Source organism: Nannospalax galili, unplaced genomic scaffold (assembly GCF_000622305.1).
Source record: "Nannospalax galili isolate Female #2095 unplaced genomic scaffold, S.galili_v1.0 scaffold442, whole genome shotgun sequence".
Taxonomy (NCBI): domain Eukaryota; kingdom Metazoa; phylum Chordata; class Mammalia; order Rodentia; family Spalacidae; genus Nannospalax; species Nannospalax galili.
The window spans coordinates 900842-924341 of record NW_008348806.1 but is presented as its reverse complement, the minus strand read 5'-3'; the positions used below and the strand labels follow the sequence as shown (position 1 = coordinate 924341).

The window sequence follows — 23500 nt, the reverse complement described above, 5'->3', positions numbered from 1 at the left end:
ATGGACATGGATACAGGTTTCTAGAGAAAGAAAGCAGATCCAGTTTGCATCACCAGATGAGAGTATACTTGTTGCCTAATTCAACTCCTAAATTTTGATTCTTACAAGGTCAACTGTGGCCACTGGGGGCAGCCACAGGACCCGAACGGATTACCACAGAACTAATAATGCACCACAGGACCAGGCATTGGTGCCCCCAAGTCCTGAGAGCAGCAGCTCTGCCTTTGCATCATGCACTTGAGAATTGCAGTCACATGCTTCCAGACCTGAGCGATAACAAAACAGCTTCTCCTATCCGTGAAAACTACAGCCAAGTGTTTACAGAACACGGACTGACAATAACATGGCTTGACTGTAACAATTATCAAAATAAGATGAACGAGACAGCATTATCTCCATAATACATCGTCTTGGGAGATCAACATGTCTCCTGAGAAACTAGGGGAGGACCAGCATGCCGGAGGTCTCTCCCCAGCAAGCATTCTTGCATAAACTTTCTCATGAGACACAAGGCCTTCCAGACATACATGCTCAAAGTTCAGTTCACCAAGCATGTATTTTTAAAGCCGTAGGAACAATCTTTCACAGTCCCTTCAGTCAACAGAGTTTGAGAGCTGAGGGTTGTGCAGCAAAGTGAAAGCAGAATCTCATCCCTTGAGGGGCTGTAGATGGTGTGTGGGACCCAGCCCAGGAATGTGGACTACCAGAGTGGAACTCCGTGAAGACTGGTCTGTCCGATATTGTTCCTCCAGGGTAGAATGCGACAGGACCTTAGTAAATAATCACTGGGTGAAGGAGGCAAAGCCAGTCCGTGGCACCTGCTATCCTCGCAGGCCACTGTCCTCTTGAGAGCACAACGCTCATTGAACATCTGTTGTTTTCCCAGGATGTCTCTCTGCCTCTGAAACATATTCACTGCAGCTTGACCTTAAGCACAGGCTTGACTGTCTCATGTTAGTGGTGTGACTTGAGGCACATCCATTTGTTTCTTTAGGCCCAGTTCCCTGTGACATGAGCATCACAGCAAACTCACTGAGTGCTGAGTGCTTAGTGATTTGGGCAGGGCTGGGGTGGACCTTTAAGTGGTAGTAGACCTAACTGGAGATACATCGTTGAAGTCCTGGTGGTGTCCCCCACCCCCGCCCCGGGCTGGATAGACATTAGTGTGGTTCTGACAGGGGCAGGGCTAGTTCCCAGGAGGAAGCTGGCTTTGAGAGTCTTCCCCTTCCTTCCTCTACATTGTGATGCAGTTGGGGAGATCTTGCTAAGATGGTGGCCTCTTGCTGTTTGAGCCCTGCAGCCATCAGAATTATGAGCCTAATAAACCTCCTTATTTCATAAAGTACCCACTTCTGGGCATTTTGCTTTAACAATAGAATTGGACTCCTACAAGCAGTAACCCTCTGAACCAGGCTACCAGACTCAGTCCCAGGGCTTGTTTTCAGCTCAGTTAACCCTCCTCACCCCTCTGGGAGGCAGTGATGTTGTCATCACCTGGACCTGATGGAGAATGTGAGCCACAACTTTACAGCAAGAAGGACATAGCCTGGATCTGCCGAAGTCTCAAAACCCAGGTCTTCGTGCTGCTATTACTGCCTGTCAGCATTGGCATGAACCTCACTGGTCGGCTAAGAAGAGTCAGTGAGAAAGTCCATGGATCAGCACCTTGACGGGACTGGATATAGGAGTCAGTTGGTAGCATGCTTGCCTCGCATGAAGGAGGCCCTGGGCTTGATCCCAGCACTGCATAAATTGAACATGGTAACATGTGTCCAGTGGATCAGAAATTCCAGGTCTTCCTCACCTCTACAGTGTCAAAAAAAAAACAGCAACAGCAACAAAAACAAACTCAAAAAGTGCTCCACAAGAATTAGCTTTTGTTATTGTTTTATTGTTTATGCCTTCCTGGGCAATTACGTGTATTTGATCAAGGAGTCACTGTATCCCAAAGGAAATTTTAGTACTTCTTTGGATGTATCGAAACACAAAAAGTCACCGTTCAGCAATGCAGACTTGGTTCTGCCTTCCTGTGACTCTCCACAGCTTTTCTGATGAGACTGAACGAGTCCCTCCTCCTTATAACAACCCTGAACAGTTAAAGGCATGTGTCTGCCGCGGCTCCTCTCCCCTCTGGACAGTGTGGGCCGTGTTGTCATTTCTCCTCTGTCATCGTCTCCCAAAGCTCTGAGTAGTCCCCTTGTGGAATACCTTTGCCTGTGGACATGCCAGGGGAACAAAATGCTGTCATTCCACATGTGAGCTGTGAGGCCTGTAGAACAGGACATTGAGAGAAACAGACATGGGACAGCCTACCACCATCTGGATTCCATTCCCAGAGGCCACGTGCTCTTCCTATGTGGAGACGAATCTCTGGAGTAAATGAGTTCCCAGTGGATGCTGAGCTGAGCCTTCACCAATGTACTCCTCTGAGTATTTAAATGAAGTGTATTATGCTCAGACAAATTAAACTATTCATAGACACTTTAAGTGTTTTAATTGATTATAAATCAATTACATCCCCCCCCCTTGCTTCACTAGAAAACCTACTCACTCAACAATTACTGAAATATAAAAATATATTACTGGAATTGGAAGGATTAAAGATTTCAATTTTATGGGCATTTCAGTGAAATTGGTTCTGAAATAAAATAGACAAATAGAACTAATGCAAGTTTGAAACAGGCCCAGACCCTGCGGAGGTAACCTTTCCAGCTCAAAGATATTAACTTGCGAGGTTACACAATCTCAAGGCGTGTCATACCTTACAACCAAGAGAATCGTAAGCAGACTTTTCATCAAGAGCTGAGCAATTTCCTGCTCTGTGTATCAGAGTTTCATCGGCGGGCTCTGAGATTCATGAATGAAACATTTTCCACTTGAGAAAGCTAAAAGGCTAGTTGTAAACCAAGTACATTGTTAAAGAAAAGCTTTAAGAATGGAAGAAAATTTCTTAAGCTGAACTTGGGCTTCTTTTGTGAGCGGCAAACAAAAAATTTTTCGACCAAGATAGAAAAAGTAAAAAATAATTTCTTCAAGCACAGATGATATTGAAATTTAGAAGAGACACAATCAGAAATCATGTCACTTTGGTGAGAGAATTTTCTGTTCAAATTTGTACTTGTTAATTCGCACTTACTGAGAATCGTACTCTCGTTGATCGGTGTGTTACTGCTCCTCCTCTGTTGCTTTATGCCTAGTTTCTGGGCATAAGTTTTCGTTATGATGGTATCAGCTAGAGAGTCTCATTCAGTTTCAAGGTAAAGTCTCAAATTCTCTTCTCATTTTTCTGATTCTATTTTGAAAAAAGTATATTAAAATATTAAAAGATATATCAAACAGCAAGACATTATTTTCTTCATATTAAATTTTTCTCAAATCTATTGGGAAAAAAATAATAGGGTATGAACACATATAATCAAATTCTATTATCCAAATTAGTGAAATAAAAGTAATATATAGTCAAATTAATGAAACAGCCTAAAATTGCACATACAGGATGGGAATTACTGGAATTGTAATCATTTCAAGTATATGTGTTACTAGGGCTAATGTGATACTACAATTTTCTGAGCTCATTTTTACTGTTCATAGTAAAATCACTTTAGAGAGAATCCTTAAGTGGTTTAAATAAATAAACATTTAAAGAAATTGAAGCATTCACTGGTTTCTTGTTATTACAGGACTACTATAGAACATTTGACAAATGCAAATGAAACAGAGGATACAGCCTGTCACCACCGATATTTTTTAAATTTATATTTTGGCATCTGGGGAAATGACTCAGCGGCACTGGCTGCTCCTGCAGAGGACCCAGGGTCAGTTCCCAGCACCCACATGGTGGCTCACAACCATCTGTAACTCTAGTTCCAAAGGCTCACACCCCATCTTCTGGCCTCTGTGGACACTGTATGCAGGCAAACACTTGTAGGTGGTCTCTGGAGCCAGAACTCCTGAGCGTGAGCCACAGCCCCAGCTGCCAGCATTTTGTCACAGCAGTGGAGAAACAAACTAGGACACCACCCGTGCTGACCTTCTCTCTATCACACACTCCTAGACCCACACCATCCTTCCTGCAGTCCCTGTATGAGAGAACAGGCTTGTCTCTTCTGCCCAAGCTCGTCCCCTTCGCTCCTTCTCCTCTGCCAGCAATGTCTCCTCCGACCCGTCTTAGAATTGCCTTCATTGTTGCTGTGCTGTTCTGCCTTCTTTATGTCCTCCTCTCTTTCCTGGCGCCTTCCTGTTTGTTTTCTTTGACCTTGACCGCCATTTTTTTGTCTAAGTTCTGCTTTTCTCTCCTCATGAAGACTTTCCTAAGGACATTCCCAGAACTGTCCCAGCTGATCTCTGCAGCTCCTTACCATGTCAGTACCTGACAGGGTTACTGCCAAAATTATCAGTGACCCACTGTTCACAGAAAAGGGTCTTTGTAGAACCATGGCCTCCTCTGCTAGCCCCACTTCCCTTTGCTCAAACGTAATGCTCCAGTAAACCGTCTGTCTGGTCACTCCATTCTGTCTTGTATTTATTCACAGCACTGCTTCTGGTCAGGACGTGTCCTCTCCTCACTCTCTTCTGGCCAGCCCCTGCTCTGGCTCCTCATACAGAGCAGGCAGGTCCCTGTCTCCTTCTTTGCTTCCCACCACGCCCTACAGTTTCCCTTCATCTGTCTCCTTCACAGCACAGGGTGGAATTCTTGAGGACAGAAGCCACACCATGATTGATGACTCTAAGGCCAGGCCTCACACTCAAGGTTTAGTAAGTGCTCGCTTAACAAAGGAATGACAAATTATGAAAGAGCCGTGTGTTGGCACTTGGCCTTTCCCATGCAGCTCCCCTGTGCAGCAGGAACAGTTTCACAATCATCCCATGAGCCCCCCCACCCCCCACCCCCACTTTTTCCAGCTTTCAGTGCACATTGGGGCCCAAGAAAATAGTTCTGGATGATGAGCAGTTACCATAAATGCTTCCCATCACTCCCAGCCCAGCATCTCTGGGACCTTCCCCTGCTTTTCCCCTTCTGGAAGTCTTGAGAAGGTGGCATCACAATCATGTAGAAAAGAAACCCAGCAGGACATGGAGTAGGAGGAGAAGCCTGGTGTGTTCAGCCACAGAGATGTCAGGATTTGTTACACAGCACAGTCTAGTCTCCTCTGAGTAATGCTTGTGGCTACAAGAAAATAAACATTCATCTCTGTCTAAGTACTCACCTACCTGGTTTGTAATGCTTTCTCTTCTCCCTAAGTCCACATCATGTCCAGGCTTTAATATAATACCACACTGATGTTTTCTAACTGGACTATCTGTGGCTCACCAGCCCCCAGCCTCAGAGCCTCCATCTCGGTGCACTCTCTACATAAACATAGCTCAGTTAGCAAGGTACTTGGCTAGCATGCTCAAAGCCCTGGTTCAATCCCCAGCACTTCATAAACCTGCGTTAGGGACATTTTCCTTTTCCGTATTGTGCACATCTGCAACCCCAGCACTCAGAAGGTGGAGGCAAAAGGAGCAGAAGTCCAAGGTCATCAGTGACAGTGAATTTGAGGTTAGCCTGAGCTACATGAGACCTTGTCAAAAATGAATAAGTAAGGCCGGCATGGTGGCGCATGCCTTTAATCCCAGCACTCGGGAGGCAGGGGCAGGAGGATCTCTGTGAGTTCGAGGCCAGCCTGGTCTCCATGGTGAATCCAGGACAGCTGGGGCTACAGGGAGACCCTGTCTCAAAAAGACCAAAAAAAAAAAAAAAAGAAGAAGAAGAATAAATAGAAGTGACTTCGCTTTTCTACCCTTCCTGCCTAACATCCAGGCAGGCAGATGTTTGTTTCTTACAGTGTAAGTGAAGGTGAGAACATTTTCCTATCCAAAATACCCACATGCTTACACACTGACTCCACAGCCACGTGCCACCTCTGTTACTTCTGGGAATTCTGCCTCCGTACATGCAGTCCTAGACTAAGGAGATCAGATTACCCCCTCCCCACCCCAGAGTAGAACTCTGCAGCTCTCCCAGGTGCCAAGGATGTGTGTGACCACCACTCAGTATTCTGAGGACAACTGATAAAATGCTGTTCTTTGCTCTAAGTATTCTATAAAACGTGCTACCTCTCCAAATGAGACCCCAGGTTTCCTGAGCTGTGTGTGGATCACAAGTGTTTCAGGGTAACTGGGATCCAGATAATGCTCTGTAAATAGGGTTCACCTTTCTGCTCCATAGTTTTGGAACGACTCTGTTCTCAGACCAGCTCTCTGTCCTTCCTGACTGAATTCTCAGGCCTGCATCCTTCCAGTTTCAAATCCAGCAGGAGCAAGCCGGTTCTTACTGCTAGACATCTCAGTCCAACTTTTAATGTTTGTGTGGGTCTGGAATAAGTTTTACCCTGTCTCTGAGCTAATCTCTGTGGCCATGTCAAACAATGCTTTAACCAACCAGGCTTTGGTCACTCCCACTGTAGTAAAAGGAAATCAAAGAAAGGAGAGAGTCTGAAGGGAGAGTGGGTTAGGAAGGGAAGGAAATAGCATTGCAGCTTGGCACTGGCTGCCTCCGCACCGTCGGCTTCTAGGAGGTGGGATGGAGATACAGTCAATGGGGCAGTGGCCCATTATTACGTGGGCTACACTTTGGTCATAGACCTTCTCTCCCTTCTCTGCACTGCTTCACCCTTACATCCCGTAAGTTTTTGCTTCCAAGAGTAGGTCTATGTCAAAGATTCTCAAACTGTCAGTCCCAGTCCCATATAGTGAATGTAGAAGCCGTGAAAAATCGGACAACCGTGAAAAGTTTCTGAATGTGCAACATCTAAAACTTAATTTGAAACCAATACATAATGAATCTGAGGCGTTTCTGGGAGCACTCGGCTGTGTTGCATCATATGACATCACTGTAGCCTCCTCCGGAGAGCACAACATGCACACTTGCACTGAGCTCGCCATTGACTCAGGTTCATGGTCTCTGTGTATTACGAATTGCTCTGTTTTCACTATACATAAAAATTTTTCTGGTCCATAGAAACATAATGGTTTGTTAGGTAAACAAAGACTGTTGTTTCCACCATCACTGCTCAGTGTGTAAGTGCCAAATTAGTCTGCCTTTGGACTGTTTTATCAGACAGGTGACTTTAAAAATTGCCACTTGAATTCTGACTTAAATTTCATTTAAAGAAAGTCATCCATTGAACTTTGGCTTGAGATTAGAACAGAATTTCTAACAATTTCTAATGGCCCTAAAATAACCTCTACCATCTGTGTTATGTGTTTGACAAGCAACATTCTCAGCAGGATGATCATAAAATCAAAATATCGATCAACTCTGAAAAATGTTGAAAATGCTCTATGTCCTGCAGGGTCAATTATTCAAGGTTTAATTCTTTATGTAAAAATAATCATAACCATTAGTCATTAGTATGCAATTTTTCTTCCATCTTAAATAAGTGATAAAATAAATATGTATTCCAAAGAATTGTTTTAAAATAAATTTCTTTATGGTTTATTATCAGTAAAGGTTTGGTTTGTATTCTGTTTTGTATATCTCTACACCCAGAGTCATATTAAAGTTTCTCAGGCAAAAAAGGTTAGAAGTGAGAAAGTTTAACCCTCCCTTATCTAGAGAGAAGCAGCTTCTCAATCAGAAACGAGCTGACGTCCCCACCAGCTGATGGGTAGTTACTTGTCAATAGAGTGAAGGGGTAAGAAGTTGAAGGTTCTATTTCAGATTATCACATCACAGTGCTACAATGCTCGGTACCTACAGATGTTTGTGTGTGGTGCTCAAACTGTGTCCTAAGAGCTGTAGTGAGGATGCAGTGATTAAGAAAAAGAAGAGGCCTGGGCTTCGTGAAAAAGAAACATGCCAAGCAATTAAAGTACAATTAACAACACAAAAGATAATTGGAATATATTAAGAAAATAGATTAACTTGTCTATGTAATAGGTCTTTATTTTTATAATGATGGTGCTGATTGATTCTAGATAAATCTAGGTTGACTACCCTTATAATGAGTTTTTTGGAGGTCTGTTAAACTTGTAATTTCTTAGAGAATAGAGAATTAATAGTAGATTCTCAAAACCTCAAGGTCCAAGAAATGATATTCAGAGAAGACTAACCAATCTCCTCTCCTCCCCTCCCCTCCCCTCCCCTCCCCTCCCTCCCTCTCTCTCTCTCTCGAGATAAGGTCTCATTATTGTCGTCAGAGTTCTCTCGGGGTGTCTTGTGTAATCAGAAAAACCATATAACATATTTTTATATGAATTTATTATGGTTTATGCCCCTCTCTCTCTCTCTCTCTCTCTCTCTCTCTCTCTCTCTCTCTCTGTCTCTGTCTCTGTCTCTGTCTCCCCCCAGCCTGAAGTTCTGGATCAAATACAGAATCTAAGGGAGCTGTGGATGGATAACAACGCTCTGCAAGTCCTTCCTGGGGTACGTAAGTTTTATCACGTATGTGTTCTGACAACTACATGTTGTCTGTGTTTTACAATCACTAATTCCAGATCTTGATTCTCAGTGTTTGCAAAGTAAATTAACACTTGGGGCCCTAGGGGCACCCGGTGCTTCCCCTCGCTTGCTTCTGAAGGCTCCGTGCATGTTCCAGGTGCTTGCTCTGCTCCTCAGCAGTGTTTCTGCTTCCCCCTCTCCTGCCACTTTTTTTTTAAAGCTGTTGAATCCATAGTTATATTTCAAATACATATTTTATTTTATAAAATCAGCCTTCTAACAGAGGCAGTGGTACAGTGGGGTCTATCCATAGTATAAGAGCTCTTCCACACAGCGAAAGTGCCTTGGTCTGCATGCGTGGTGTCCAGTGAACCCACTTACATATCTGGAAACTTCAAGGAGTCAGATTTTCTCCTTGAGGACAGGACAGTTCAGCAGTCCCTCCTGAGAAATCCACTTGCACAAGGCGTGACTGTTCCTGAGTTTTCCATCTAGTGAGAGCATGGCTTCCTAGGGAACCGGGCTCCAGTGGTTCCAGGTTATAAGTAGATGCACACTTGCAGCAAGTGCAGGTCTCGCCTCCCATCTCCTGGCCACCTCCACACCCCCATCACTGTAAAAGTCCAGGCAGGAGGAAGGATCATTCTTCTGCCAAGACAAAGGTTTCTGTTTGAGTCCCCAAAGCCAACCATACTCTTAAACTGACAAAAATTTGCTTAAAATTATTTCAGAGGCAATGCGCACACAACATTTATTCTCCTGAATAAGCATGAGACCACAGAAAAAGGGATATTTGGAAAAAGATTAAGGAAAAATACTTTTTATTTTGGAAGGGATATATTTATAACATCACAAATACACGCAAGAAAGGTCACATCTTGTATTTGTTGATTTATACAAGAATCATTGTATTAGTTTCTTTTCTGTGGCTGTGATAAAACACCGTGACCAAGGCAGCTTATAGAAGGAAGAGCTTATTTGGCTTAGGGTTCCAAAGAGAGTCCATAATGATGAAGACGCAGGGTAGCAGGAGGCAGCCAGAGCAGAAAGCCAAGCAGTCACAGCTTCCAGCAGGCACAGGAAGCAGAGAGCAACTAGAAATTTGGCAAGGCTTAGGAACTCTCAAAGCCCTCCCCCAGTGACATGCTTCCTCCAGCAAGGCCACACCTCCTAAAGCCTCCCAAAACAGCACCACCAACTGGGGAAAAAATGTCCAAACACTCGGAGCCCATGGGGGACATGCTCATTCAAACCACCACATTCCACTCCCCGGCCCCCACAAGCTCATGACCTTATAAAAGCAAAATGCATTCAATCCACCTTCAAAAGTCCCCATAGTCTTTACCAGTTTCAATACTGTTATTCAAAAGTCTCTTCTGAGACTCAAGGCAATCTCTTAACTGTAAGCCCCTATAAAAATCTAAAGACAAATTACATACTTCCAACATACAATGGCACCAAATATACATTCCCATTCTAAAAGGGAGGCATGGGGACACAGTGAGGAAATATTGGACCAAAACAAGACCAAAAACCAAAAGGGCAAACACCAAATCCGGTAGCTCCATGTCTGACTTCTGGGACTTTACTTCCAAAGGGCTTAGCTGGTGCAGCCCCTCCAGCATTGCTGTGTGAAACCATCATTTATCAAGACAACTCTGAATGAGAAACCATGCCAGTGTCAGAGTGACAGAGCTGGACCATCCGATGACCTTGGCTGCATTTGTTTGGAAAATTCATACATAGCAGTAGAGACCAGTCTTGATACCATGACACATCAGAGTACAGTAGTCCCCCATATCCATGGTTTGCTTTCCACAGTGTCAGCCACCAGCCATCCACCACAGTCCAAAAACAAAATAATAATTCCAGAAATGAAAATGTATAATTTATGGTAGATTTCTTTGCAATATGCTGTTCTAATTGTTCTGTTTCATTACTAGTTTTGCTGTTTAATTGATAAATTTCATCATAAATATCTACAAAAAACACAGTCTATTCAGGCTTGAGTCATCCACAGAGTGTCCTAGACTGTATCCCCATGAATAAAGGGAGGTCACCATATGTACATTCCTGGAGAACACAGATCAGACACCTCTCAATTCTCAAATCAGACACCAGATGCAGAGGCTGCACAGTCAGAACATGTACCTGTTTAGAAGTTGGCACCTGCCTCTTGAACATATTTAGTTCATAAAAACCAGTTACTTTCCATTTACCATGAGCTAGCCACTGCTAGGTGGTTTACCAATATTCACTTATTAGATCTTCATGGCAACCCTTTGGGCAGGCTCTGTCGATCCTCACCTTGTAGGTAAGGGAAGTAAGCCCCAGAAAGCGCAGATGACTAGACCTTGGTCATGAGCCAGCGAGCCAGCCCTGGGGGTGAGTCAAAGCAGCTACTTTTGAGTTGCCCAGCAATGCCTGACCTCACAGTGGGCATCAGCCTGCTCTCTGGGGCCATGGAGGTGAGACTTGGGATGACTTCACTTTCACTGTGGTTACACCTTCCAAAGGTATACGTCAGTGCACCCCAACTCCATGATGGGCTCATTATTAGGTGGAAAATGATGAAACAGACAATCCTGCCCAATCTGTCTTTCCTGAAAGTTTTGCATCTAATCTGCTCGCTTTCTTAGATGGCTTCATTTAGCATGCTTGAATTTGGGTGAGACTTGGGATGACTTCACTTTCACTGTGGTTACACCTTCCAAAGGTATACGTCAGTGCACCCCAACTCCATGATGGGCTCATTATTAGGTGGAAAATGATGAAACAGACAATCCTGCCCAATCTATCTTTCCTGAAAGTTTTGCATCTAATCTACTCGCTTTCTTAGATGGCTTCATTTAGCATGCTTGAATTTGACATTTTGCTGTGGCCTGGGTGGGAATCCCCCACTCTTCCCCACTGTAAATAGCCTCAGCTTTCTGAAGGTTGACTATCCAGCTGTCCCTGATCTTGAGCTGTCTCAGATGCAATCATCAGCCCCTGTCTGTCAATTTGGAAAATGAATAATCCTCAATATTTGCTGTCAAAAGATGTAAAAGAAGCCAGTCCACCTTTTTCCTCTTCACACATCATAGCATGTTAAGTTAATGTGCCTTTGGAAGTCTAGGCTCTTATTTTCTACTCATTTTTCATGAGTCAGAGAGGCAACCAGACCGTCAAGCATTTCGTCTTCTGCACAGCTGTCTCACAGCTGTCACGACACCCACCAACACACGCCAGCAATGCACTGAGTTTCTATTGTCTCTGAACAGGGTCTGTATCTTCTCCCACTCTTTCCCTACTTCTGAGGCTCACTGCCAGACCCTTCTGTGCCCAGAGGAGTGCTGGAGCAAGTTCACAGTCTTGAGGACTGGAGACTTGCTGCAGGCGCTCAGCATCTATGCAAGGTGTTTGGAAGACTAAAAATAAACACAGAAGTGGCATTTCATTTCCAAATGGAATGTTTAGATAAACTGCACAGCAGATACTGCGTTACCCTGAAAAGAGCAAGGTGGCGTTGTAATCGGCTTTGAGGATGAAAGACTCTTCTCACAACAGGACAGAAAAGTAAAAAGCACACACAGAACCAAACAGGGTTCCCTGTGTTCCCGGAAAGAGCCGGCTACAGTGCAGGAACACTGGCAATAAAGTGACAGGTTTTTTTCTAAGAGACATTCTGAGTTTGGGAAACTCTTTTCTGGTCTGAACTCTCCATGTTCATATTCTCCCTCCCTCTTTCTTTCTCTGTCACATGAGCACTGAGATGAAAGGTGCCCTGCCACCACCATACCCTACCTGTTCTTCGTTCTTAACCTCCCTCCCCAGGTTCCAGTTCCTCTCATTTCTGTCTCTCACAGGACCTAGGGCAGCTAGGGACAGGCCCCGGTTTAGGGACCCGGATGGTGGGCTAACTGGAGGTCTGATGGAAGTGAGGTGTGGTTTCACCCCCGCACTCACTCAACCTGGGAATGTTATAGAGAGGGCATGCTCCTGCGTGCCCTTCAGGAACGTTTCCCTGGCTTCTGAAAACTCTGCTCATGCCCTCCTCAACCCTAAGCCCAAACCTGATCATGTTGTTCCCTCTCTTATAAATTTTGAGTAGCTCTCCTTACCTGTGAGACAGAGTTCTGGTCTCTCCATGACATGTGAACACTGTCCAGCTGGATCCTTCCTGCAGACCCACTTCAATCACTCTGCAATTCCCTCTAACATGCCATGCCTTTCCACGCTTCTCTAGGAGTGGGAGTGCTGTTCTCTCTTCTAAACTCTGCTTTTCTTCTCCCCCTACCCCCCGTGAATGTGTATGCACATGTGTGTTGAGGTCGGAGTTTGATATCAGGGGCCTTTCTCAGTCGTTCTCCGCCTTATTGTTTGGACGGCATCTCTCACTGAACCTGGAGCTCACTGATGCAACTGGACTGGCTGGCCAGTCAGTGAGCCTCCGTCCCTGCTTCCCGGCACTCAGATTGCACGCCCGTGCCACCATGCCTGACTTGCTCATGAAGGCTGGGGTTTGAACTGGGGTCCCCAGGCTTCTGCAGCAGGCATTTTACCTACTGAGCCATCTCCCTAGTCCATAGGTCCCTGTTGTTGACAAAGACCGTGCTGGGCAGTCTGTGCCCCCTCCCTCTTCTCTGGCTTTCCCTGCATTCACTCTGTGCACTTATCAGGGGATTATAATTGTCTATTTGCATGTAATCTCTCTAAAGATGAAACCTTGCTTTAACCATTCATGATGTTGCACAGTTATAACCCCAGCACTTAGGAGGCAGAAAGCAGGAGGATTTTGAATTGAAGGTCAGCCTGCACTACACTAGGAAACTCTGCCGCAAAACTTTTTAATTTTTATTGAATTTTTGCAATTTTCATACAATATAATTTGATGGTATTTAGATCCCCTTCCCCATCTTAAAAAATGAGCCCCGTGTGGTGACACACGCCTTTAATCACAGCACTCAGGAGGCGGAAGCAGAATCTCGTGAGACTGAAGCCAGCCTGGTCTGCAGGGAGTTCCAGGCCAGCCGGGACTACAGGGAGACCCTGTCTCAAAAAACAAAAAACAAACAAGCAAAAAATTATTTTCAAATGATTTTGGCTTCATCTTGACAAGTTCCTAGGCTCATGACGTTTTTCTACAGTGTAGTGCACAGAGAATAGCATAGATCAGTTCTTTAAAAGGGCTGTTGAATTGACAAAATATTGATCCCAATTAGTAGAATAAAGTCCAAATCACAATTTTAACTCTTTCTCAGACGTTTGAAACTTTAAGGGTAGAGTGTCAGCATGCAGTGCCCCGGTGACCACTGTGTTTAGTTGTTTTAGTCTGTGGTATCTTTGAGAGTTGTGCTCTGGCTATTACATTAGCTCATAACTTATCTTTCAAGCACTGTGGGAAAAGAGAACTCATAGGCATTTACAACACAGTGAGTTTTTATCAGATGCACAGTGTTCCACAACCATCATCACAAGGTAACGTCAGAGCATTTTCATGATCCAGAGAAGAAAACTGTGGCTCCGGTCTCAGACACGTGCCCCTCCACGTCCTTGACCCTCCTCTACCTCTGTCTTCAGAGAATGGCCTGCTCTGGACATAGCACAGGAGTTGAATCCTACAATATAAGGTCTTTTGTGACTTGCACCTTGCAAAGTTCATCTGTTTTGTAGCGTATATCAACAGTTCATTTACTGCTATTGCCCCATCATGCAGACAGCCCACTCTCTGAATCCTGTGCAGTAACTGATGCAGCTTTGGGGTGATGCCACTTTGCTCATGAATAATGCATCTGTGACCTTGTGTGCACATGTGTTTCCATTCTGAGAACTATGTCACAGATGTGTCAGCCATGAAGAGACTCTTATGTTTCCAAATGCATCATTGTGCATTCTGACCAGTGATGCACAATGTCAGTTTTTCTATACCTTTGCCAACATTGGTTGTTATTATGGTGGCTTTGAAATTGATTTCAATATATTGTGTTTCTTACAGCTTTAAAGTGTCTTGTGAAAGTTTCTCAACTAACCCTGAGTTTATGCAATGTCTTCAAGTCTATAGGAAAGTTAAAGATGTTGGTATACCTGGATATGTCAAAAAACAGGATAGAGACTGTTGACCCGGATGTTTCTGGATGTGAAGCCCTGGAGGACCTTTTGCTGTCCTCCAATATGTTGCAGCAGCTGCCCGACTCCATAGGTGAGGATGTCTTGTCGTGAGCAATTATGATGTGTACAGGTTTCTTTTGGCATTATAATGTGCTTATATATGTAGGTAATATGCCACTAACCTGGTATTAATAAATCATCAGATTCAGTGTGCAAGATGATAAGATAGTGTTTTACAGATATCTTAAAATGAGCCGTTAACGTTAGCTGTCAAATCAAGTCTCTAATGAAATCCTTAACTCTCCTAATTGTGTAATTTCAGCATAAGGAGTGTGTGCTTAGATTTAGTTGTTTATAATGATGGGTATCTGCTTATATCGTTTGGGGGTTATGAGAGTTTCTACCTATAGGATGTTGACCGAGTCTACTTTAATGTCTTTGTAGCATTGCTATAAGAGAGAGATAGCACAAAGATGTGTGTGTGGAATAGCTCACTGGCTCTGTTAATTTTGGAAAAGATACATTGTCCTTAATATACTGTTAAGATGCTTGCCAAAAAAATAACGTGGGAGTGGATAATTGACATGTGCTTAATCTTTTTCACTTATGAAATTTATGAGTAAGTTATAAAAGACTCAAGAATGGGTTAGACTTGTGTGTAGACCCTTCCCATTATTTATGAGAGGACTCAGTAGGAGATAATCATCAAATTACTTAACTTTGAATATAGATTTTAACCTGTTAGGATATGTCATGTATTCCACAGCTCACTAATGCTTCAGGAAGTCAAGTTACAGACTCGGTGGCCCAGTTAAGGGGAAACAAGACAAGGCAGTTTACCAGCCGCCTTCTGTTCCTTCTCACCACTAAGCATTCCTTCAGACTGACGGAGAGCACTGGTTTTGGTAAAATCACACCAGCTCTTCTTTCTTTAAATGTACAGACTTTTTAATTTATATGATCACATATTTTAAGCAGTTTTTTTTCCAATCATCAGACTAGACTGAGAGCTTCGTTAAACCCACTGAGACCACCAGGCTGAGTCTTGGGAGTTTCTGGTACAGTGAGCATGGTAAGCCTGATCTGTATGTTAGACACCCTAGATGAAGCTATGAGCAGAGTAGAAAGTGTTGGTGTGTTGACAGGCAAGGGGCATATCAACTACAAAGAGGATGCCCTGATCAAGATCACAGAGTGACAGCACGTGACCTTACACCACAACACCATGTCATATGATCAAAAATGCATAGGCAAGATACATGGATTCACAGGTGTTTGCCCATCGCTGCCTCCTCGGTGCTGAAACTGTGTGCCTGGCATGTGGTATACCCTCAGTAAAGGAAAGAATTTATCCATGCATACAAAGAATGAATATCTATCTGAGCCTGAGCTAAGATAAAAATACAGCAATGATCTAAGGAAATATAAGAAAATATAGGACACCCGGAAATGTGCAAGAAATATAAGTTAAATACGCACACTACAAATGTAAATAAATTTGTTAATAAGCATACTACAAATATCAATATATCTACTTAAATAGAAATAAAATTTACATTGTAAAGCAGAAGAGGGGGATTGAAAAATTTATACAGAACAGGAAAGAAGATTGCAGAAAAAAACAGAAATGAAAAGCAACAACACTAAATGATTTGCCATAAACCACAGCAAATAAATGTAATGAGTTAAATCTGTTTTATTTAAAAGACCCAGTTATTTCGGGAAATGGGCATTATTATCTTGAGATTATTATTTGTTTCGCTTAGCTTTCTTTAAGAAAGCAGTTAAGAGAAATTACCCTTCCAGGTAGAGGAAAGCATCTTGTTGGGTGACAGAGCACCAGCCAGATGTGCAACTGGACAGGACAGGAGACGACCTCATCCTCCTAATACCTTTTCACATCCACATGGTTCTGGCAAAGACAATTCTGAAACAGCAGCTGCCCCTCGGTTGTCTTTGGACCATATTGAAAATTCATAGGAAGCTGCATTTGGATATCTGTAGCATTGCCCAAGACCCAGTTATAGCCATGGACCAGCTTTCCCCAGAGAATTCCCCTCTGGTCAGCAGATTGTCTGGATAGGACACGAGCTTGGCTCTGGGCCCCAGAATAGCCACAGATGCTAACTGGATGATAAATTATTTCATCTTTTTTATTTGAGCTTGGATTATCTAACAGACTACCAAGATGTTTTTGAAAAATAGGAGATAAGGATTTCCACAGTATCAATAAAATGAAATAAATAAAACAGAAGTTCTACTTCTGACTTGAGCCCTTCCTCAGCTGAGGCACAGTTGAAGGAGTGGCAGACTTAACATCCATCTCTGTGCACAGCCCTCTCCTGTGCTGTTTTAGGGAAGGCAGAAGGCCCTCCTTTCCTCTTTCAGACAGTTTCGATCATCAGCTGCTTTGAATAGCAGGGAAAATCAACAAAGAATGGAGAATTTTACTTTCAAATCATCTTCCCTTCATCACCTAGTACTTAGGGACCCTGGCTTTGTAGTCAAGTTACCTGGGTTCAAGTGACTTAGCTAGCCATGTGACCTCCAACAACTCACTTAATTTCTCTGCAGGTATAATATTAACTGCATCCTGTTCTCATTGTGGGGAACACACTAGTGCATACAAGACTGCCTAGAACAGGCCCTGACGTACTAGGTGTTCAATCAGTGCCAGCTATTATAAGAACACAGTGATTATGATGCTTAGATTTTTCCAAGTGCACAGCTATTTGCTTTTAAAGCTCTATTGTATGTGTATAAATGTCATGCAAATTTTATCTACATTAATGAAAAGCTTTTTAATATTTAGTATCAGTTAAGTACTTCTATAAAAGTACCTAAAAATCACAGGAACAGTCCTCCTCTTCCTGTAGGCACTGTTGAATTGGGAGTGCATAAAGAGGTAGAGAATGGGGAAGGATAAGCCTAAGGAAGAGCTGGGTGGGTACATGGAACGATCCAGCAGAGGAGGACACAAGCCCAGGTGGGGCTGGTGCTCATGGCACAGTCACATTCCTACCCAGGCTCTGGAGTCCATCCAGAATGGACTCGTGGATGGTACATGACCAGCAAAGTGACCACGTCATCATAAGAGTGAGTTCCCATAAATCCACAGGTGTGGTGTTGAGCAGAGACCTAACATCCTTTAACCATAAAGCTCGATGTCAGAGCCCCTCCAATCTGCATAAAATCCCAATGAGTTCACGTTTACCTGAGTCCTCCAGTTGCCTCAGGATTTTCCCAGTGTTGCTACAGACAGGGGCCTCAGACCTTGAAGAGCACCTGATGGCCTGGTTTCCTGGTGTCAGCTTCACCGTCTGTAGTCCAGTCTGTAGCTCCTTGTCATCCAGTTCAGACTGTCAACCTTCCCTGCTCTGCTGGAAGGCTGGAGCAAGTTGATCAGGGCTTCAAGCCATAAAACATTTCACTGTGATTCATGGCCCCAAGGCATCAACAAGCTCAGGTGTCCTTTTATATTTCCAAAGCCAGTATTTCAAAACATGCTGGAGAAGCTGAAAAGATTGAAACACGTTCTGCACACAAATGAAGGCACCAGGAGACGGTCAGGCCGGAAGATAACTACCACAGTGTTGTGCTGTGCTGTCCTGCCTCCACAGGTTCACCACCTGGTTGATTAAGCCCCAGCATTGCAGGATCCTGACGACGGTTCTCTACACCAGAGTGGAAGTTTCGACTGCTTATGAAGAAAACATAACTGACTATACTGAAATCCAGACCATGGCTGTACTTCAGACTCTCGTGGCTTCCTCTGGCTTTTAAAGAACCATCAAAATGCTTCAGTCCACAAAGCATGGGTTTTGCAGGAAGTTCGACATGCCTTAGCAGTGGAAACATACATTAGCACATGTGCACACACATATACACATTCCAGGATGGTTTCAAAGAACCACGTTTTCACGTTATTATATGAAAAGTTCCTAGAGGGGGCTGGAGAGATGGCTCAGTGGTTAAGAGCATTGGGTGTTCTTGCAGAGGGCCCAGGTTGGATCCCCAGCACCCACATGGTGGCAGACAACCATCCGTAGCTCCAGTTCCAAGGGAATCCGGCACCTTCTGACCTCTGCTGTCATTGCATGACACAGGTGCACTTACACACATGCAGGCAATACACTCGTACACATAAAATAAATATAATAAAATTATTTTTTAAAAGCTCCTAGAAAAACTTCATTAAAGAAAGTGGTATGATTTTGTTATGCTGGACATTTCTCAAAAGACTTCTAATCATGAGTTTAACAGATTTTTCCAAACAAACTTTCTTCAGGACACAGGAATCTGTAGCATGCATATAGAGTAAAGGCTAGAAGAGCACTAATGCTCCGGCCTTTGGTTTGGCTACTTAAGCCATATGGATTGTCCAGGCTGTGTGGTGGCTGGGTAAGGAGGGTGGCTATACCAAAGGCACTGGTCTCCCACTACTGTGTGATAACTGCTCATTACAGTGCCCGACAGAAAGCAAGCAAGCCATAAAAGTATGACAGGCATAGATCAGACGGTGAAGATACATAGTTTGGGGGCCAGGAAGATTGCTCAGTGATTAAAGGACTGAATTCAGATTCCAGTACCCACACACATGCCAGGTGGGCAGAGCAGTCCAGCTGTAAGTCCAACCTCAGAAAGTGGAGACAGGGGATCCCTGGAGCAAACTGGCAGCAGAAAAGTAGAGTAAGAGAACTCAGAGTTTGATTGAGAGACATCACCTCAAAGAAGAATAAGGTCCAGGAAGATTTCTGATATCGACCTCGGGCCTCCACACACACATGTGACCACACACACATGAAAAGAAAGAGTTGAAACATTAATCCCTGGCCTGTTCAGCCTGGTGGATTAGAAACTGCAGTTTTTGTTCTTAATGCTGAAGGAGTCAAGGATTACTGTAACCTAAGAGAGCTGGGTATCACGTGTGGTTGTTTTCAATCCTAAGCCCTTCATGGAAGGCCCTCCCGTGGCTTGTTGGTTATTACACTCCATTTAGGTTTGTTTACAATCTGTATCACAAGAAAGGTAGCTATTGGTGCTTAAGAATTAAGTCACTGTTAAATCTCAGCTGATGTGTCTAGAAGGTAAGAGCCTGTGTGGACACGGATGCGTGTGGACCGCTGGGTTTGTTTGCTTGCCTGCTTTGATGATCTTTGCTCCCATTGACATAGAATTTTCACAGCATGAAGCCAAAGCTGGTCTGTACCTGCTTATGGCTCATATAAAGCGAATGCAGTCGACTGGAACGCGGTATACGCATCACAGCTGATCCCAGCGCTTCCCCTATGACATTCCCAGCTCTGTGTATTAATCAAACTTTTCTGTTTTAGGACTGTTGAAAAAGCTAACTACTCTGAAAGTAGATGACAACCAACTCACAGTGCTGCCCAACACAATCGGAAAGTAAGTGCCCACACTTCACCTGTTTGTTACCAGAAATGAAAGGCTGTGTTGCGTTTCTACCCAAGCCCTGATGAAAATTGTTCCTTTAGCAACTTATTTTAAACTATTTGGTATTTGGTTATAGATTGATAGATAGATGATTGATTGATTGATTGATAGATAGATAGATAGATAGATAGATAGATAGATAGATAGATAGATAGATGATAGATAGATGATGATAGATAGATAGATAGATAGATAGATAGATAGATAGATAGATGATAGATAGATAGATAGATAGATAGATAGATGGATAGATAGATGATGGATGGATAGATAGATAATAGATGATATAGATAGATGATAGATGATTGATAGATATAGATAATAGATGATAGATGCGTATGTCTTAATTTAACTTTAGATCTAAATATCACATCCGCTCCAACTATACAATATAATGAGAAATTCAACAGGAAACTTTCACAAGAAAAGTGGTATCCCAGAGTGGCAATTACACTGTTAATGGTATTTTCCAGATGTATCAATCTGATATTTTTGACTGAGTAGCAGCCATAAATATACTTAAATATTTCTTGTAAAATATATTCAAGTTTTCTAAGCCAGGTGTGGTGGCACACGCCTTTAATCCCAGCACTTGGGAGGCAGAGGCAGGCAGATCTCTGTGAGTTCAAGGTCAGCCTGGTCTACATAGTGAGGTCCAGGCCAGCTGGGGCTACAGGGAGACCCTGTCTCAAAAAGACCAAAAAAAAAAATATATATATATATATATTATATATATATTCAAGTTTTCTAACGTTTTCTAAGGATTGATAGTACATATATATAATATGTGTGTGCGTGTGTGTGTGTGTTGAAGTAATACTTTAATAATTTTATATGTATAGAAACAAGGTATTCTTAGATACTGAAAAGCATTTGCTTAGCCAACATTTAAAAATAAAAAACTTTAAGAGAAAATTCCAGCACTGCCTTCAAAGGCATGTTGCACATATTTCTCATGTTACTTCTTTCTTAACTTCCTATTAACATTTGGTTCACAATTCTCGATGAAATATGCATGTTCTGTGTCTCACTGAAGTCATTTTGTTTACGATGTTCTTGAAGAAGTCAGTGCAAAGTAAGGCTATTCCATAGGGATCTGGATACCTCATCTTGGTGTGACGGACTTGATAAATCCTTTCACTTGATAGAGTTGGGTATACTCAAGGAGAGGAAGCTTTACTTTTTTAAAAAAAATTGCTTTATTTATTATTATTGGGTATAACTGACAGCAAACTGTCTGTTACAGTCCTCCCTTTGACAAGTTCTGACAGAGGGCTCAGCATCAGCACCACCACTACAGGCTAGGTAGCGAGCTTGTCCCACCCTTCTCTCCTCACTCTGCCAGAGTGAGGAACAGAGTTTCAGGCTTCACATTGAGGTCTTTGATCCATTTGGAGTTGAAAGATAAGGGTCCAATTTCGTTCTTCTGAAAAAAAGGGGTTGGTGAGGCAATTCAACAGTCCAAATTTATGCATTCAGGTTTTGAAGAATAGTAAAAATCTCAACCACTTAATATTTCAATGCCCAGACCATGCAATATGTTTCTGTCCAGAGTTGCTTCCATTTTCCCCAGTAGAGAGCAGTTTGCCTCTGGGGATACACAAAAGCAATTTCCTGATCAGTCTGATGCTTTCAAAACATTCTTCCTAATCACATTCTTCAGCACTAATCCTTCTTCACTGGGTCAAACTCTGGGGAGCTCAGCCTCAGTTAACCCTAGAAAGGCTGTGATTGGTATTGCTTTACCTCTTAGTTCACATTTCTTACATGAACTAATTTCCAAATTCTCTGAAGGTAAAAGGAAGAGGTTGGATAAGCAAACCAAAATCAAAGCAGGGTCACTTTCTTCAGCAAGAAGAGGCACCTGGGCTTTGGTCCTCCTGAGGAAGCGCAATGTCCACTCTTTGTTGGCCTCTGGACGACCCCCCAAGGGGCAAGATGGGCTCTGAAGCCTGGTTTTAACCCTGACACACTGGGTGTTACGTGCTCTCTACACTTGAGTCAATTTCCTAAATTCTTAGTTGTCATCACTAGTTACTTGAGTCCCTTGAATTACAAATGTAGAGAAACCTGAGGTCAATTGATGCCGCATGAGGGGTCTTTTGGTCTGATTCTTCACCAGGTAAAGAATCACAACACAAAAAAAGTCTGCCATCACAGCACACAGCCAAGGTCTATTATGGCAAAAGTAACACTCCATACAGCACACAAAGAAACAGGCCTCCCTCCATACCCCCACCCTGCAAGAGGAGAGGGTACAGAGTTGGAGCACTGTCTACCCCTCTAGAAAGTCTGGACTTCTGTATTCTATAGACTAGGAGGTGGGACAACATTGGGCTCCTCTTTCCCCCTTTGGATTGAACAGAGCAGGATGCGTGTTGCTGGGTTGGTTCACTCATATGAAAGCAGAAACGTGGGTAAAGCAAGGATGGGAAGTTTGAAATTCCAGCCCGAAGTAATCCACCAGTGGGGTGGAAAAGCCTCCAAAAGGACCAACTTTGGACAAGAACCCCAAAGTGGGCCATCTTGGATTGAAGTGAAAATCACTGGAGCATGGCTGGATCGAGTCCTGGTCTCCTTCCCTATCTGCCTAATCTAGAGCTGACTATCTCCTAGTCTCCTCTCAGAAATCACCTCAGCTACTGATGGGGTACAGATGACAGTCATTCTGGCTGCTTCCTACTGGCTGGGGACATAGGTAGTGAGAGCAGTGGGGTAAGCTGAGGGCTGAAACTTGCTCCCCGATTAACTCACTGTGTATCTTGGATTGTCCAAGCAGCCACAGTAAAAACGTGTTCCCAGGTTGTTTGTTTCAATGTTGGAATATTTGGAAGAAAGGGAGATGAAAAGTGACATTTGGTGATGGCCACGGTGTCTGAACAACCTTGACAGATGCAGATTATCCCTGAGAGAAATAACAGAGCAGCAATTAGAACACATAACACCAATTAGAACTCACCAACACAGCACCCATTAGAACTCACCAACACGGCACCCATTAGAACTCACCAACACAGCACCCATTAGAACTAACCCACACAACATCAATTAGAACTCACCAACACAGCACCTATTAGAACTCACCAACATGGCACCTATTAGAACTCATCAACACGGCATCAATTAGAAGGGAAACAGGGAGCTTTCCACCCGTCCATACCTGAAAAGGGCTGGAATTCTGGAGAAAGAGTTAACATCCAAACCAACCAAACAACCCTCCACAGGTTTTATCACACTCATTTATGTGTCTCAACACATTTCATGCTCCTTGGCTCACTGTGTCCTACAGTTGGTGCTGCCTCTTGATCTACCATTAGTTTAAAGAGCTTACCGGTTTCTAGTTTAAATCTAGAAGCAGGTCAAACTGTCTCAGAGATCCTGACCTCACGAGGAAATGAACTTCCTCTGTGTCTTGGCTAAGATAGGTTTTTGATTTGGGGTCGGGACGCTCAGGGCCAACACAGGTTGTCAGGACACCATATCCAAGTTTTGTTTTGTGGCTCAAGTAAAGCTGTCACAGTCGGACTCTGT

General features: G+C 43.4%; 1 protein-coding gene across 10 annotated transcripts in view; it reads left to right on the top strand.

The window, feature by feature from the left end:
* The window catches only part of Lrrc7 (leucine rich repeat containing 7), a 432681-nt gene that overhangs the window by 269871 nt on the left and 139310 nt on the right, over positions 1 to 23500 (top strand). For 8 of the 10 annotated variants that reach the window (XM_008846094.1, XM_029569851.1, XM_008846095.1 and 5 more), the window contains 3 exons: positions 8336 to 8410; positions 14462 to 14606; positions 19849 to 19921. In XM_008846094.1, the coding sequence (XP_008844316.1) occupies positions 8336 to 8410; positions 14462 to 14606; positions 19849 to 19921 (293 nt within the window). Of the gene's footprint in view, positions 1 to 8335; positions 8411 to 14461; positions 14607 to 19848; positions 19922 to 23500 lie in introns of those variants that run through there. The other 2 variants (XM_008846099.3, XM_029569853.1) reach the window with 2 other exon arrangements.